General features: G+C 37.7%; 1 protein-coding gene across 2 annotated transcripts in view; it reads right to left on the minus strand.

Moving 5' to 3' along the window:
• GPR89A (G protein-coupled receptor 89A) overlaps positions 1-19,644 on the minus strand; it is a 59,005-nt gene that overhangs the window by 16,760 nt on the left and 22,601 nt on the right. For both annotated transcript variants that reach the window (XM_025982961.2, XM_025982962.2), the window contains 3 exons: positions 4,655-4,764; positions 1,723-1,811; positions 178-270 (listed from right to left, as the gene is read on the minus strand). In XM_025982961.2, the coding sequence (XP_025838746.1) occupies positions 178-270; positions 1,723-1,811; positions 4,655-4,764 (292 nt within the window). The remainder of the gene's footprint in view (positions 1-177; positions 271-1,722; positions 1,812-4,654; positions 4,765-19,644) is intronic.

The raw sequence follows: 19,644 nt of genomic DNA on the forward strand, positions 1-19,644 counted from the left end.
TCTTGGTGATCTAAAAAAGAGGGGTAGGAGTTAGGCTCAGCAATGTGATAGGCAGCATTCTCTGTTGAGTCAACTGAATTTGGTATTCAGTTCTGTGCCTCAGTCAAACCCACTTTTCTTTCTGTCATTACCAGGGAAAATAACCTAAACCCTGACAGTTAAAACAAATATACTTACCATGAAAATTTTCCAAACACAGTAAATAGAGAAAAAGTAACCCAGAAAATTAAAGTATTTCCCCTTGAAAGTTTTGGAATATTCTATTCTCTCCTGAGAGAAAACAAACAACAAAACATGGTTAGTCTCAGCAAAATGTAAACTAATACTCAACCAAAACATTCTTACCTCTATGAAATCACTGTTTTGCCAGGGTGAAAAACCCACACGTGATATTAATATTAAAATAATACTAGTGGGCAATATTTATTACTTGATGCTTACTTTAAGCTTGATACTAAGATAAACCCCTTACATACATTATCTAATTTTTATAACAACTCTTATATGTTCTATTATCTTAATTTTACACATGAGAAAACTGAGGCTTACAGGGATTAGATAATTTGCCCAAGGTCACACAGCCAGTGATTTGGGGAATTTAGGCTCAGGTCTGTCTTCAAGGTCCATGTTAACTTCTATCTTATACGGCTATTCCTATGAAGTGATCCTTGAAAAGTCTAAAAATAGTTCAAACGAACTTAACTAAAAGATTTTATTTATTTATTTATTTATTTATTTATTTATTTATTTATTTATTTTTAAAAAAGATTTATTTATTTATTTATTCATGATAGATGTAGAGAGAGAAAGAGAGAGGCAGAGACACAGGAGGACGGAGAAGCAGGCTCCACACCAGGAGCCCAATGCGGGACTCGATCCCGGGACTCCAGGATCGTGCCCTGGGCCAAAGGCAGGCGCCAAACCGCTGAGCCACCCAGGGATCCCTCTAGATTTTGCTTATTTAAATTGTATTTTAGTTGTAAATAGTAAAGTTACTTCTTACAATTAGGTCACTTCTTGCTCTGGATCCTTCCTTCCTTCCTTCCTTCCTTCCTTCCTTCCTTCCTTCCTTCCTTCCTTCTTTCCCTTCCCTTCCCTTCCCTTCCCTTCCCTTCCCTTCCCTTCCTTTCTTTTTAAGAAAAAGAGAGCTGAGAGGGTGCGGGGGGGGGGGGGGGGCAGAGGGAGAGAGGCAGGGAGAGAGAGACAAGAGAGACAGAGAGAATCTTGAGCAGGACTACACCCAGTGTGAGCCTAATGAGGGGCTCATTCTCATGACCCTGAGATCATAACTTGAGCCAAAACCAAGAGTCAGACATTCAATTGACTGAGCCACCCAGGTGCCCCTTGATCTGGATCCTTTAAAACATGGCTAGATCATGGCACTGCTCTTACAATATTACTAATTTATAAGGGAATAAAAAGCAATCAGAAGAGTTATCATATTGACCCTGAATCAGTAGAAGTAGTGTGTGCCACCTTCTGATGTTGAAAAACCTCTCTTGACTACCCCACTAATGTCTATTATTGAGAGTGTTCCAGTAAGAATTTTGCTACGGGTAGGAGCAATGTCATGAAGAATGCTGACTCCTAATGCTTCATGGCTGATACTAGAGCTATGAGGTCTCTCTTGCACAGCTTGGCCATAGAGGATAGTAAATCTAAATCTTGTTCTCTTTTCAATCATACTGGTAAAAACAGCACTTCCATTTCCTTAATCTGTACCTTGGTAGCATATAGATCAGCTGTTTCCAGAAAAAGCTGCCTGCTTAGTTCTTCCAAAGCATCCACTTCCTGTTGAATAAGAGTAAGATCTGGCACAAAATGGGCATCAAGGTTTAAATCATAAGGAAGTTTCAAGAAATAGCAATGAAGAAAGCATATGCTTTTGATTTCTCCTAGAGTAATCCTAGAAACTACCTATTTATTCAATTTCCTGCTTCACTGGCCAACAGTACTCCTTCAGAGCAATTTTCCCAATCTCCAACACAGGTGTGTAAAACTTCTCCAGCAAGAGCATTATCAAACACATACCACTCAGTTTTTCACTAGTTCAAGTGGCTCAGACAGATGGTTCTGTTCATTGTTGTTTTTCTTTGATTTGGTTAGAGTAAGTCAAATATAACCTTGAAATCTCAAATAGTTACATAGTCAACTATAAAATAGCATAGTTTTTCCCTAAAATATCTGAATAAATATATTATTAGGAAAGGGAATTAACATTACTGAGTTCTAATACAGGCTGGGATTTATAAGCATGACCCTGTTTGATTCTTATAGACATTATTTTCTATTATTCTCCCAACAGTCTCATGAGATAGGTGTTATCACCCATTCTGTAGATAAGGAAAGCAAAACTCAAGAGTCAAATAACTTGCTCAAAGTCATGAGGCTAATAGGTGTGGATGCAAAGTCAGATCTGCCTTCCTCCAAGGCCTGTTCTTTCCATTACATTAATGCTACTTTCCAAAGAACTCAGTGAGAACCTATTACTTTCTCCATTTAGACTTGACATATTGTTGCTAAAATAGCTTAAGCCTACTTTGGCTTTTATGGACTTTTAAGTAATAAAAATATTGAAGATAGCCCAAGTTGGAAGATCCACTTTGATACAAATCCTCCCTACTCTGATTTTTCTCACTAGAGGCATACCCCATTTTGTTGCCCTCTGCAGATTTTTTTTTTTTTAAAAAACAAATTGAAGGTTGTGGCAATCCTATGATGGGCAAATCTTTTGGCACCATTTGTGTCTCTGTGTCACATTTTGGTAATTCTCACCTTACTTCAAACTTTTTCATTATTATTATCATTATTATATTTGTTATGGTGATTTATGATCAGTAATTACCACTCACTGAAAATTCAGATGACGGTTAGTATTTTATACACACACACACACACACACACACACACCCGGGATATATATATATATATAAAATATATATATAAATATAAAATATATATAAATATATATAATATATATATATATTTTAAAGAATGCTATTGCACACTCAATAAGATATGGTATAAGCATAACTTTTATATATACTGGGAAACCAAAAATCTTCATCTGACTTGCTTCATTGTGATATTTGCTTTATTGTGATGTTCTGGAACCAAACCTGTAACATCTCTGAGGTATGTATTAGGCATGCCAGTAGTACTCAAATTACCAAGTGCCCTTCAGCTCCTTCCTCAGTAGTGGCTGCTACTCGCATGGTGCAGGCAAACAACAGGGTGTAACCAAGTTTCAAGTCTGCCTCTCCCATGATTAGATAGCCAGCTTTTTGAGGAGAGAGAGTATACTCTATTCATCATATTTTTTTAAAAAGATTTTATTTATTTATTCATGAGAGACACAGAAAAAGAGGCAGAGAGAGGCAGAGGGAGAAGCAGGCTTCATGCAGGGAGCCCAATGTGGGACTCAATCCCCAGTTTCCAGGGTCACGCCCTGGGCTGGAGGGGGAGCTAAACTGCTGAGCCAGCCGGGCTGCCCTCTATTCATCATTTTATCCCTTAGGATTCTGCCTGGAAATAGGAGACGTGAAATAAATGTTTCTGGATTAAATGCATTCAATGTAAACCTTTTTTTCTCTCTCCTAGTCATGTTATCCTGTCTTTCTTTGGTCTAATTCTTATCTACTTTTGACACCAGAAAGATATGCCACAATTTATAGCAAGAACAGATTATATCCTTTTCTTCCAGTTGAAGCAAAAGGGAATTTGTGCTTCCTCAGGCCAGAGAAAGAAGCAAGAATATGCTACCTTACACCAGCACCCTCCACCCCCGCCCAATGCCCCAGAGTTTTGACTTAAGAGCCTGGTAGGGGCAGCCCGGGTGGCTCAGCGGTTTAACACCACCTTCAGCCCAGGGCCTGATCCTGGAGACACGGGATCAAGTCCCACGTCGGGCTCCCTGCATGGAGCCTGCTTCTCCTTCTGCCTGTGTCTCTGCCTCTCTCTCTCTCTCATGAATAAATAAATAAAATCTTAAAAAAAAAAAAAAAAAAAAGAGCCTGGTAGTCACAGAGAGATTTTGTTACTCTATTCAAGCATCAGTTTTTTTTTTTTTTCTCCAGGCATCAGTTTAACACTGCAACCAGCTGGGCCAGGACTAGTCCATTAACCCAGTCTCTTTGATTCTTTAAATCAAAAGTCACTGAAGATACAGCGCTGCTTAAAATGTGTTTAGAAATACTGACTGCTTTAGAAAACAGGTCCCTACCATCCCATACATATACAAACCATCCATTTTAGGGAGCCATTGTATGTGTGTGTGTGTGTGTGTGTTTTTTTTTAGCCATTGTGTTTTATGCTGCTTGTTCACACCTGGGAAACAGAATAGTGTAGAGGAAAGAACCAAGAGGAGGCCCTATCTTTGCCACAAACCACAGGGTGACTTAATTTCTCTGGGTCTATTTTCTTATCTATAAAATGGAAAGAGTGACTTTTAGGACTTCTTTAGCTCAAAGACAATGGTTTTATGATCTTTTAGGGGTATTGGAAAGATGACTCTGTATTTCCTAAGCCTAGCCCTGCCCAGCTGGACTCTGATGCAGTCAGGTACCTCAGGAGAGACCACCCCAATACTACTTTTTTTCTTCTGGCCTTGGTCCAGAGTTGAGAAAAAAGAATCAAACAGAGGGATAAAGGATACTTTCACTTCCTGGTGCTGAAGTGGTAACACTTTTTATCATTCCCCAGAATCCTGATGGTTTGTTATGCACCTCCCCCTTCTGGAACATAGTTCTCCGTGTCATTGCCATCCTGAAATGAAAGAAAAGATAAAACCTCAGGAAGGGAGCTTGGACCCTCATAGTCTGTTCTCATCTACCTTCTAGTCTCATAACTGCCCCTTTCTCTTGCTGAGCTGTTCAGGAAAGAATGCAAAGTCTGAAGTCCTGCTTTCCCACTACCCACAGCTGAGGGGAAACTACACACTCCCAAGCAGCAATGTGGCCTAGGCAAAGGAGCACAGAATTTGGAGAAGACAATAAATGTGGAGATTGGCTCTAACTCAGAAGCTGTGAGACTTCAGAGTTTCTATTTACTCATCTCTGGATGGGTAATCATAAGAAATCATGTTGTCAACTACAAAGCACTATGTATATTTTAATAATTATTACCATTATTTAAGGACAAAATAGTTAACACACCTAAAGGACCAGGTTCAGATAGGAACTAAGAAATGTTTTCTTTCCTTTGCAAAAGCAGACAGAAGAACAAAAAGTAAATCCAGCAAAATCACATGCACTTAGTCTCTTCTAAAACATCATTCTCTAATGCTATCCCTTCCCCCCACCAACTACTGAATAAGCCAACAAGAAACTTACTATTACTTCTTCTTGTCCTTTCAGTGTATGGAGGCCTCACTGCCTCAGTAGTAGCTGCTGGCATGTTCCAGCTTACCACACTGGTGTTAAGAACAAGGTCCTTGAGGGGGCACCTGAGTGGCTCAGTGGTTGAGCATCTGCCTTTGGCTCAGGGCATGATCCCGGAGTCCTGGGATCGAGTTCTGCATCAGGGTCCCTAGCCTGCTTCTCCCTCTCCCTATGTCTCTGCCTATGTCTCTCATGAATAAATAAATAAAATCTAAAAAAAAAAAAAAATAATAATAAAAGAACAGGGCCTTGCAAGGAAAAGAAAGATTTCTTGTACATAATAAATGGTTACTTCAAGGGTGTAGTGGGCCATGGCCTACCAGCCTAAAATAAAGCATGTGAAGTGTAACAGAGAAGTAGAACTAAAGAAAAACTGAACTGAAGATAGAGATTTTTGGGTGACATGAGAGATAAGTGGCAAGGAGGAAGAAGCTGCATTAATATTTCCTGTTCGAACCAATGTAAAATAATACCAATGGTACCAAATAGTATTTTTGTAGGTTGATTCTTTAAGCCACAGGTTAAAATGATATAAATAATAAAAATATTAGGTGTATTGGCCATGCTGACTTAACTGTTTCCTCCTCAAAATGACTTTTGCCTGGATACTGAGTGAATGAAATAGAGCTCTAAGTTTTAGCTGTCTTTTTCTTTAATTACATACATTCATTGTAACTCAGCATTGTTGGAAATGTAATTAACAACTAAGAAGAGGCTCAGGCCTGGGGAGATTCTGACTTGGCAAGACTCATAACCCTTGGTTTTCCCATCTTCATAGTTAGAAAAGCTAGAACATTTGTATGAAAAGGAAAAGGTTCTATCTCACTTGCTTAAAGGTTCACTTCAGTTTACCCTGCTGGATTAAAGGAGAGGCACTGGGGAGAGAGAGAACAGAGACCCATTTCTATTATCTTTAGTTTTAATGTCTACAGTACAACAAACGCAATGACCAGCTGTGGAGTGGAACTGGTTGACTATAAAAAGGTGACTGACACTGTATCATGGCCCCATAACTGGCAGCAAGGTATAATCCACTCGAAGTGAAGGTTATCCACACAGCAAGCATAACCTTGTTTTAAACAACTGACTTTCACTTTTAATTTCATCACTGAACTCTGAATCAATTTTGTTCTTATTGAAGAAGTTGCAGATGAAAATTAATATCTATTTTTAAAAGAAACAGTAATAATATCAAACTTCCTGAGATATGGCAAAAAAAAAAAAAAAAGGAAAAAAATAGTATGAGGTACTAGAGAAGTTGGTAACTTTTATATTGAACTTTTTGTCACTATCATCACTACCTACACCTACTGTGATCATCGTCCCTATTGCCTCTTTATAATAAGGGTAGTCCAGATTGAGAAATTATCTATTCATTATTAGCTGAATGCCATTAAAAAACCCCACAGTCAGGAAAAATATATGCACCTGGCTGAGGTTTGGTGGTAGCAAGTCAAGAGGCTTGAAAAGGTCTACTGTGGTTTAACCATGCCATTCTATTGTTTTCTCACGGAAACCAGGAAAGTAGGTATTCAGATATTACTCTTCTTTTTTAATTAAATATTTTGAGATCACTGTAAATTCACATGTGGTTATTTAAAAAAAATAGAGAGATCCCAGGTACCCTAGCTTTCCGCAGTGGAAATATCCTGTAAATTTATAGTATGTTTTACAACCAGGGTATTGACTCTGGTAGAGTCAAGATAAAGAAAGTTTCCATCACTACAAGAATCCCTCACGTTGCCCTTGTGGAGCCCATTTCCCCCCTTCACCTCCAACTCTTCTTTAAACACTCAGCAACCACAAATCTGTTTTCCATTTCTAATATGCCCCTTCAAAAATGTTACATAAATAGAATCATATAGTATACAACCTTTATGGATTGGCTATTTTTGCTCAGCATAATTTCCTGGAGTCATCCAGGCTGCTTTTATTGATAGTTCATTCCTTTTTGTTACTCAGTAGTATTCGTGGTATGGATGTGTCACATTTTGTTTAACCATTCACTCATTAAAGGATATCTGGCTTATTTCCATTTTTGGCTACTATAAGTAAAACTGCTATAAACATTAATGTACAAGTTTTGTATGAACATAAGTCCTCATTTCTCTGGGATAAATGCCCAGGAATGCAATTCACTGGATTGTGTGGTAGCTGCAGGTTTAATTTTTAAAGAAACTGCTAAATCTGATCCAGAATTACTATTACTACATTTTAACCAGCACTGTATGCGTGATCCAGTTTCTCTGCATCCTTATTAGAATTTGGTGTCATCTATTTATTTTAGCCATTCTAGTATGTGTATATTGGTTATCTTGTGGTTTTAATTGCATTTCTGTAATGGCTTATGATGTTAAAACATCCTTTCATGTACTCAATTGCCATCTGTATATGCTCTATAATGAAATATCTGTATGTCTTTTGCCCATTTTCTAACTGGACTTTTTTTTAACTCTGTATTTTGAAAGTTCTTTATATACTTTAGGTTTTTTTTTTTCCAGATATGTAGTTTGCAAATATTTTCTCTCAGTCTGTAATTTGTCTTTTTATCCTCTGAGCACAGTCTTTCCCAGAGCAAAAGTTTTTAGTATGGATGAAGTCCAATTTACCAATGTTTCCTTTTATAAAGTATGCTTTTGGTGTCACAAACTCTGCCTAGCCCTAGATCCCTATGTTTTTTTTCTCCTAAGTCATAGTTTTATGGTTTAATTTTTGTATGTGAGATTTATATTACTTGTTTTAAAAGAAACCTATGGACGTTCAATTGCTCCAGCATCATTTGCTGAAGAAGCTATATTTTCTCCATTGAAATGCTCTTGTATCCTTGTAAAAAATTAGTTGGGCATACTTATGTTGGTCTGAGTTCTCAACTCTGTTCCACTGATATGTCTATATCTCTGCCAATATCACACAGTCTTGATTAGTATAGCTGTACAGTAAGTTCTGAAATCAGACTGATTCTTTCCATCTTGTTCTTTTTCCAAATTTTTTAAGTTATTCTAGTACTTTTGCCTTTCCATATATTAGAACAATTTTGTATAGATCTACAAAAAATCTTGTTGGTATATGTTAAACCTGTGTATCGATGTGGAGAGAATTAACATCTCTACTATTTTGAGCCTTCCAATCTATAAACAGGTTATGCCTATTTATTTATTTATAAAGATTTTATTTATTTATTCATAAGAGACACAGAGATAGACATAGGCAGAGGGAGAAGCAGGCTCCATGCAGAGAGCCCAATGTGGGACTTGATTCTGGGACTCCGGGATCACACCCTGAGCGGAAGGCAGATGCTCAACCACTGAGCCACCCAGGTGTCCAGCCTCTCTATTTAGATACTTGATTTCTTTCAACAGCATTTTATCTTTTTCAGCATGTAAGTCCTGTACATGTTTTGTTAGACTCAGCTGAGTAGTTCATTTGAGTGAATGTAACTGGTATTGTAATTGATACTATATCGAACTGCCAGTATAAAGAAATACAATTTATTTCTGTATATTTATTTTGTACCTTACACTATTGTTAAACAAACATTAGTTCCCCTGTATATATCATTCTTTTCTTGTCGCTTTCAAGATATTTTTATCTGTATCTTTTAGCACTTTGACTAAAATGAACCTAGGTGTAGTTTAGTTTTTATCCTAGTTGGGGTTCTTTAGGCTTTTTGGATCTGTAAATTAATGTTTTCCGCCAAATTTGGGAAGTTCCTGGCCATTATTTCTTTAAATGCTTTTTTGCTTTTCTCACTCTTTAGGACTCCAACTCCATGTTGAATTGACTTTGTTTTATACTGAGATACTGTGCATTTTTTCCCAGTCTTTTCTCTCTCTTTTCTTCAAACTGAATAATTTCTATGGATCTGTCTTCAACTTGATTCTTTCTTCTACTATCTCAATTTCTGCTAATCCTACCTATAAAATTTTCATTTCAGTTACTGTACTTTTCAACTTTTGAATTTGTTTTCTTTTAAAAATACAGTTTCCACTTTTTTTTTTGGAATGCTTTATTCACTAATATTATGCTTTCCTTCATTTCTTAGAATTTATAATAGCTGCTTTTAAGTCTACTTGCTAAATCTATTACCTGGGCCCACTTGAAGTTAAGTGTCAATGAACTGCTTTTTATCTTGTATATGGATTGCGGGGTCCCATTTCTTTGTATGTCTAGTAAGTTTTGGCTGAAAACTTAACACCGTAGATACTATGTTGCAGTACTTTGAAATCTGTTTTGTTTTTCTGAGGACTTTATTGTTGTTGTTCTAATAAAAAAGTTAACTTCCCTGGGCTCAAGCTGTGAAATGGTCAGACCTACTGTGTGCAGCAACTAATGTCTACTCAGTTTTTTCAGCATCCAGCTGCTCTCTTTTTAGCTTGATTCTGGTGGTCTCTGCTGAGCCTGAGCAGGTTAGTGGTCAACAAAGAATCAGGAAATATTTTATAGTCAGATTTTAAGGCTTATCCCTTCTCTGGTCCCTTTGTTTCTAGGGATCTCTCCAAAATTTCTAAATGCTTTGCTGGTTCTCATAGTTTGAGGGTGGTTGTGGCTAGTGCTAAAATTTTATCAGTGAATATATTTTTGCCCCATCCCTACAAATTTTCAAAAGAGAACCTAAAAAAAATCCCAACTCAAGAGTACAGGTTAAGATTTTTTTCTTCATAGTAATAGCATGCATTAAACTTTTACATGTTATAATATTCTAGTTTTGTTTGTTTGTTTGTTTGTTTTTTGTAAGTTACAAACTGAAAAACTATAACTTCAGAATTTGTGGGCTGGAAGGAATCCTAGAGACCCTTTAGTCAACCCTGTCATTTTATGAGGAAACTAAGACAGTCTAGTATTTGTTCAAGATCACTTAACACGCTTATTATAAAGTGTCCAGTTTAAGTTCTTTTCATTATACCATGGTATAGTTGCATAACTGTATTTTCTATCTTCCAGAAAATCAAAATTTCAAAATCATATTAATATTATTTGTGAATATAAACTTTAATACCTAAAACAAAAGCTAAAATACCTAAGTCAACAGAAAAACAAAACAATGTAACAGATGACTTAATTCTCTCAACCTGAAAAAAACTGAAGGTTTTGATCACTAAACCATCATGTTCATACTAACTGAACAAGGTTTTTGATGAATGTTTTCTAAATACTATAAACCTCATCTTCTTTTTAGTGTTCCAAGCGAGAACACAGCGTGCCTCTTTCCCACCCTCATTTTCAACCATTAACTCTTTTGTACATAACAGATGTTATATTTCTTGTATGCCATCTCACTATGGCCCTCTGCTGTTACATTAAAAATGGTTTTCTGGCCATTACTCCTCTCAACTATGAGTGTTGTGAAAATAGTTTTTCTAGTATGAATTCCAAGGGCCCCAGTGTTGTCATATTAGCTGCCTATCTGCCCTGTTAGCTCCACTGCTGTGCTAAGTGGGCTAACACCTGGCCAAGTTGGGAGGCTGACTCTTCTGAGAGCTACTCAAATTAATGAGATCTACTGCAGGACCACAAACCATCCCAGATTCTAACTAGACAAAAACCTATAGGATACATGTATGGATCAAGGCCAATTCCCAACCACAGGAAAAGAATTCCTAACCATTATGATGAAATGGCTTAAAAAGTACACATCTAAGGAAAAGGTTGAAGATGGTGATAGAGGAAGACCCTGAACTTACCTCCTCCATAGACACACCAAATCTACACCTATTTATAGAGCAATTCCTCCTGAAGAATAACTAAGGGTGTCTGAACAGCTTCTGCACAACAAAAGATAGACCACATAGAGAATGGCAAAACAAATGGAGACTCGGTATTAAAGGGAACCCTCCACCCCCAATGTTGTGAAATGTGGGGTTGGGGAGGCTGGGCAGGGGGAAGGAATAGTACTAAAGGACCATTAGCAGATTTGTCTGCCTTGAGGCACAGAAAAAAAGCTGTGGTTTAGAATAGCAACAAGAATATAAAGGAGTCAGCTCTAGAACCCTACCAGACAGCAGGGGAGCTGCTGGAACTACCTCCGGGTGGGAGGGGCTGGCAAGCACCACAATTTATGTTCCCCCTCCACCTTGATAGTACAGATAGAAGCACTATCTGGGCACCCCAGTCAGACCACCACCTCAGTGAGTCCCAGCTGTCCCACAAAGGCAGACCCAAAACAATGCACTGTGTTCACTACAGCTCCAGCCATCTCATTAGGAGACACAGGTGCAAAGCACCCTAGAATGCTCCAGGGCCATACCAGTTCAGCTCCAGATGGCTTGCTGGAGCTCCCCTGGTGCAGAGTACTCTGGGACCTCTTGGCTCACAGATGCTTCAGTCCAGCTCCAGCTTCCCTGCCAGGGCACTGACTGTGTGGAGCACCTTGGGAACCCCTAGCCTGTGTCCACTTTAGCTCCAGTGGTCCTGCCAAGGCACCACCTGAGTAGAGCATCCTGGCCTGTGCCAGCCTTGGCTGCAACCACCTGTCAGGGTGCTTCCTGCATGGAGTGCCCCGGGACACCCTCACTTGCACTCATTTCAGCTTCAGCTGTCTTGCCAGGGCCCTCTGTAGAGAGAGGCCTAGGACACCCCCCTACCCCACACACACCCACTTTAGCTTCAGCTGTCCTGACAAGGCACTGTCTTTGCAGAGCCCCAGGACCATCTTAGCCCACACCCACTTCAGCTCTAAAAAATCCCACCAAGGCAGACGCAGAAAAGAGTGCTCCAAGAGCCCCTGCCCATGCTAGTCACAGCTCCAGACAGTCAACCAAAATTACCAGTTATAAACAATCTACAAAGAGGGTGACCATTCAGAGGAGCATTCTCTTAACTTTAGGAGAAGTAGCTGTTCCATCAAATTCACAGAACAAAAACAGAAAGGCAGGCAAAAAGAAGAGATAGAAGAATATGCTCCAAAGTAAAGAACAAGACAAAACTTCAGAAAAAGAACTAAATGAAATGGAGACAAGCAATATGCCTGATAAAGAACTTGAAGTATTGATCATAAAGATGCTTACCAGACTGGAGAGAAGAACTCAGTGATAACTTCAGCGAAGAAAGAAAATATAAAAAGAACCAGAGCTGAGGAATACAATAATTAAAATGAAAAATATACTAGAGGGAATCAACAGATCAGTGGATGCAGAAGAATGGATTAGTGATCTAGAATCACTAATGGTAATGGGAGCCACCTAAGCTGAATGGCAAAAAGAAAAAAGAATTAAAAAAATAAGGGCAGGTTAAGGGATTTCTTGAACAACATCAAGAAAAGAAACACTTACATTATAGGTGTCCCAGAATAAGAGAGAGAGAAGAAAGGGCAGAAAACTTCCCTAGCCTGGGGAAGGAAACAGACATTCTGGCCCAGGAAGCAAAGAGTTCCAAACAAGATGGACCAAAGGAGGTCCATACCATGACACACTGTAATTAAAATTTCAAATATTAAATAGAATCTTAAAAGCAGTAAGAAGCAAATAGTTATATACAAGAGAAACTCCATAAGGCTATCATGATGCTGATTTTTCAGCAGGAACTCTGCAGAAGAAAAAATGAATGGTATAATATAGTCAAAGTGCTAAAAGGAAAAAAACCCCTACATCCAAGAATACTCTACTTGGCAAAGTTATCATTCAGAATTGATGGAGAGAGTTTCCCAGACATACAAAAGTTAAAGTAGTTCATCATCACTAAATTGGCCTTAGAAGAAATGTTAAAGGGACTTCTTTAAGTGAAAAAAAAAAAGGCCCTCCCTAAATAGAAGAAAATGATGAATATAAAGATATAAAACATGACAACATATACATAAAATGGGGGTGGGGAGTAAAAAAATTTCTTTTAGAATATGTTCGAACTTAAGTGGCTAGCAACTTAATACAGGTTGCTACATACTTGGGATGTTATATATGAACCTCATGGCAACCACAAAACCAAAATGTATATGAGGTAACCAAAATATAAAGAGAAAGAAAGCCAAGCACACACTAAAGAAGGTCATCAATCACAAGAGAAGACAGTAAGAGATGAAACAGAAGAACTACCAAAATAGCCAGGAAACAATGAACAAAAGGACAATAAGTACCTACCTATCAATAATCACTTTAAAATGTAAATAGTGTAAATGGTTGAATCAAAAGACATAGATTGACTGAATGGGTAAAAATAAAACAAGACCCATCTGTATGCTGCCTACAGATGGGTTACTTGGCTTACTTCTGACCCAAAGACACATACAGACTGAAAGTGAAGGGCTTGAAAACATATACCATGCAAATGAAAGAGCGGGGTGGGGCTGGGGATGCGAGGTGGGAGGAAGCCAGGGTAGCAGTACTTACCAGACAAAACAGACTCTAAAACAAAGACTTTAACAAGAGACACAAAAGGGCATGATAATGATAATGATAAAGAAATCAATCCAACAAGAGGATATTACAACTGTAAATATCTTTGCACAGAACATTGAAGCATCTCAATACACAAATGTTAACAGACATAAATGGAGAAAGTGACAGTAATATAATAATACTAGAGAATTTTAACACCTTACTTACATTCAATGAATGGAATATCTGGGCCAAAAATCAATAAATAAACAATATTTCTGAATTAGACCAGGTGGACTTAACAGATACACACTCCACCTCAAAACAGCTTAATACACGCTCTTTTCAAGCGGACATGGAACATTCTCCAGGATAGATCACATGCATCTTTTCTGACTGCAATGGTATGAAACAAGATATCAATCACAAGAAAGCAACTGGAAAAAACAGAGACACATAATGGCTAAACATGCTATTAACCAACCAAGGTCAATTAAGAAATCAAAGAGGAAGCAAAAAAATACATAGAGTTAAATGAAAGTGGAAAAACAACCATCCAAAATCTTTTGGATGCAACAAAAGCAGTTCTAAGAGGGATATTTATAGCAATATAGGCCTATCTCAAGAAATACGAAAAATCTTAAACACTTTAATCTTACACCTAAATGAACTAGAGAAAGAATAAACAAAGCCCAAGTTTAGTAAAAGGAAGGAAATAATAAAGACCAGGCAGAAATAAATGAAACAGACTTTAAAAAATGAAAATAGAAAGATAAATGAAACCGAGAATTGGGTCTTTGAAAAGGTAACAAAATTAATAAACCTTTAGCCAGGTTCATCATGAAAAAAGAGAGAGAGAAAGAGAGAGAGAGAGAGAGAGAGAGAGAAAACCCAAATAAATAAAACCAGAAATAAAGAGAAGAAACAACCACTGACACCAAAGAAATACAAAAAAATTATACAATACTACTACAAAAAATTATATGGCAACCAACCAACTGGACAACCTAGAAGAAATGGATAAATTCCTAGAAACATACAATCTTCTAAAACTCAATCAGGAAGAAATAGAAAATCTGAACAGATCAACTGCTAGCAACAAAACTGAATCAGTAATAATAATAATAAAAAAAAACTCCCAATAAGCAAAAGTCTAAGACCAGATGGAATCACTGGTGAATTCTACCAAATATTCAAATAAAAGTTAACTATGAAAACTATCCAAAATATAGAAGAGGGAGAAAGGCTTCCAAATTCATTCTGCAAAGCCAGCATTACCTTGATACCAAAAACATCTAAAGACACTACAAAAAACCCCACAAAACTATAGGTCAATGCCCCTGATAAACATAGATGCAAAAATCCTCAACACATTAGCAAACTCAACTCAACACTACATTAAAAGGATCATTTACTGCAATCAATTGGGATTTACTCCAAGGATGCAAGGACAGTTTAGTATTCACAAAATCAACATGATACGCCGCATGAACAAAATAAAGGATAAAAATCATATATTCATCCTAATAGAAAAGCATTTGATAAATTCAATACTTGATCATAAAAACTCTCAACAAAATAGTTTCAGAAGGAACTTATCTAAACGTAAAAAAGGTCATATATGAAAAACCCACAGCTAACCTCATATTCAATGGTGAAAAACTGAGAGCTTTTGCTCTAAAATCAGGAAGAAAACAAGGACGCCCCCTCTTTTCAGTTTTATTCAACACAGTACTATAAGTTCTAATTGCAACAATCTGACAAGAAAAAGAGAAGTAAAAGGCATCCAAAATCATAGGAAAGAAGTAAAATTATTTACAGAAAGAAAAAATAGTCCTATTTACAACTGCACCAAAAAATAGTAAAATACCTAGGCAGTAAAAACCTGTACTTTGAAACCTATAAAATACTGATAAAAGACATTGAAGAAGACAAACAGATGGAAAGATATTCCATGTCCACTGATTGGAAGAATTTATATTGTTAAACTGTCCATATTACCCAAAGTGACCTACAGACGCAATGCAATCCCCATCAAAACACCAATAGCCTTTTTTACAGAACGAGAACAAGTAATACTATAATTTGTATGGAACCACAAATGACCTCAGATATCCAAATCAATCTTGAGAAAGAACAAAACTGGAGGTATCACAGTCCTAGAGTTCAAGATATACTACAGAGCTACAGTAATCAAAAACAGTATGGATCAATGGAACAGAATAGAAAGCCCAGAAACAAATCCACACTTATATACTCAATCTATAACACAGGAAGCAAGAATACACAAAGGGAAAAGATAGTCTCTTTGATAAAGGGTGCTGGGAAAACCTGACAGCTACATGCAAAGAATGCAGCTAGACCACTTTTTCACACTATATGCAAAAATAAACTCAAAATGGATTAAGACCTATATGTGAGACATGAAAGCATAAAACTCCTGGAAGAAAACACAAGTGATAATCTCTTGGACATTAACTTTAGAAATATTTTTCTAGATATGTCTCCTCTACTGAGGGAAACAAAAGCAAAAATAAACTATTGGGACAACATCAAAATAAAAAGTTTTTGCACAGCAAAGGAAACCAATAAAATAAAAGACAACTTACTGAATGGCAACTTACTGAATTGCAAACGATGTACCTTATAAGGGGTTAATATCCAAAATATATAAACAACTTATACAACTCAACGTCAAAAAGACAAATAATTTGATTAAAAATGGGCAGAAGACATGAAGAGACATTCTTCTAAAGAAGACATACAGATGGCTAACAGATACATGAAAAGATACTCAACATCACTAGTCAGGTAAATGCAAACCAAAACCATAATGAGATATCACCTCATGCCAGTCAGAATGGATACAATAATAAGAGTAACAAGTGTTGGCAAGGATGTGGAGGAAAAAGGAACCTTCATGCACCAGGGGTGGGAATGTAAGCTGATGCAATGACCGTAGAAAACAGTATAGAGTTCCTCAAAGAATTAAAAGCAGAACTACCAGAGGATCCAGTAATTTCACTACTAGGTATTTACCCAAAGAAAACAAAAACAATAATTTGAAAAGCTACATGCACTCCTATGTTTACTACAGTATTATTTACAGTAGCCAAGGGGGAAGCAACCTAACTGTCCATCGATAGATGAATGGATAAAGAAGATGTGGTATACACACACATACACACACACTTTACCCACATAGGAATATTACACAGCCATTAAAGAAGATGATACCTTGCCACTGGCAATAACATGGATGGATCTAGAGGGTATTATGCCAAGTGAAATAAGTCAGACAGAAAGACAAATACCGTATGATTTCACTTCTATGTGGAGTCTAAAAACAAAACAAATAAACATATGAAACAGGAAAAGACTCCAATACACAGAACTGCTGGTTGCCAGAGGGGAGGGTGATGGGGGTGATGGGCAAAATAGGCAAAGGGAATTAAGAGGTACAAGTTTCCAGTTATAAAATATATAAGTCATGGAGATGAAAAGTACAGCCTAGGAAATATGGTCAAAAATATTTTAATAACATTGCATGGTGACAGATGTACACTTACTGTAGTAATCATTGCATAGTATATAGAATTGTTCAATTACTGTAGTGTATACTTTTTTTTAAATAAATTTTTATTTATTTATGATAGTCACACACAGAGAGAGAGAGAGAGAGAGGTAGAGACACAAGCAGAGGGAGAAGCAGGCTCCATGCACCGGGAGCCCGACGTGGGATTCGATCCCGGGTCTCCAGGATCGCGCCCTGGGCCAAAGGCAGGCGCCAAACCGCTGCGCCACCCAGGAATCCCCACTGTAGTGTATACTTGAACATAATGTATGTCCACTATACCTCAATAAAAAATTTTTTAAAAATGTACATCTGGGGTCCATGGGTGGCTCAGTCAGCTAAGTACCTGCCTCTGGCTCAAGCCACAATCTCAGGGTCCTGCTCAGTAGGGAGCCTGCTTCTCCCTCTCCCTCTGCCCTTCCTCCTGCTCCTGCACGCTCGCTCTGTCAAATAAATAAATACAATCTGTAAAAAATGTACATCCATACTTGACATGGGTCATTCATATCTTTACATTCATCTCTCCATATGAATGCGAGAAATATAGTAAATGAGAGAGAATAATCCCAGGAACCAAAATAGTATTATTCCTTTATAATTATCTTTCAGTATTGAATAATGTAGCTCTTACTGTTATGTCTTTTAAATCTACATTCATTTTTATGTAAAATAAGCCGTATAGAATGAATGTAAACAAAATGCAAAGAAAAAATGTATATACAACGTGTGTATTTACTTTCAATATCCTAGTACAAATGTACACAAGTGGAGACAAATAATGAGCTGGCCAGTCTGTCCCTCTTTATCTTCTATAGTCTATTGTTATCTTTTTACATTAAGCCTTCTTTGACGTGACTATGGAGATTTTATTTATTTATTCATGAGAGACAGAGAGAGAGAGAGAGAGAGAGACAGAGGCAGAGACATAGGCAGAAGGAGAAGCAGGCTCCATGCAGGGAGCCTGATGTGGGACTCAATCCCTGTCTCCAAGATCAGGCCCTGGGCTGAAGGCAGCGCTAAACCACTGAGCCACCCAGGGTGCCCAAGACTCATGCAATTTAAAACTTCTATGCCACTGTTTTTATTTGGGTAATAGAACTTTGTTTATTTATTTATTTTTTTAAAGATTGTATTTATTTATTCATGACAGACACAGAGAGAGAGAGAGAGGCAGAGACACAGGCAAAGGGAGAAGCAGTCTCCATGCAGGGAGCCTGACATGGGACTCGATCCGGGATCTCCAGGATCACACCCTGGGCTGAAGGTGGCGCTAAACCGCTGGGCTACCGGCACTGCCCGGGGAATAGAACTTTGAAAAAAGCAGACTAATGAGCTTCATGAAAACAGTAATTTATTGTATTTTTTTCTCAAAGATTTTCTTTATTTGTTGGAAGGGGGCATGTGAAAGAGAACACAAGCCTGGGTTGGGGAGGTAGGGTGCGGTGGGCAGAGGCAGAGGGAGAAGCAGGCTCCCTGCTCAGCAATGCAGAGCTCGATCCCAAGGGCCCTGGGATTGTGACCTGAGTTGAAGACAGATGCTTAACAGACTGAACCACCCAGGTACCCGGTAACTTATCTCATTCCTCATTCTATCTCTATGAGTTCAGCATTTAGTGCAATACCTAGCATAAATTAGGCTTCCTATAGTTATTAAGAGAATGAAAATACATGAATGAATAAATAAAGACAAAGCACTAAAACCTAATGATTGTCCCCCAGAGACTATTAGTAAGTTCAATAGTTTTCCTTAGCTCTGTACTGCTCACTATTCTAAGAGTTCTACATGTCAACTTATTATCTCCATTTTACAGATGAGGAAACTAAGACATAAAGTAATTGCCTCAAGGCCACACTAAATTGTGGGCCAAGGATTCAAATTCAGATAGTCTGAATCTACAGCCTAGGCTGTAACCCACTGTGATATAGATTTCTAGAAAAGGGGCAGCCCCGGTGGCGCAGCGGTTTAGCGCCGCCTGCAGCCCAGGGCATGATCCCAGAGTGCCGGGATCGAGTCCCACGTCAGGCTCTCTGCATGGAGCATGCTTCTCCCTCTGCCTGTGTCTCTGCCTCTCTCTCTCTCTCTCTCTCTCTGCATCTCTATGAATAAATAAATAAAATCTTAAAAAAATTAAAAAAAAAAAAAGATTTCTAGAAAGGCCACTCTAAAAGCATACACTGTAAAAGTACTTCTTAAATGATAAAAATGACAACAGCTAAAAGTCTTGAAGGATTTTTTTTTAAGTAGTTGGAGAAAAGGAAGTTGAAAGATTGATACTAGGCATGGATGTAAAAGCTTGTAAAAATGTAGGACAATAGACTTTTAAAGTATCCAGTGCAGAATACCTTCAAATGTAAAAGTTATTTTAACAGTTTATCTCAAGAGAAT

The sequence above is a fragment of the Vulpes vulpes genome, chromosome 8 (genome assembly GCF_048418805.1).
Source record: "Vulpes vulpes isolate BD-2025 chromosome 8, VulVul3, whole genome shotgun sequence".
NCBI lineage: Eukaryota > Metazoa > Chordata > Mammalia > Carnivora > Canidae > Vulpes > Vulpes vulpes.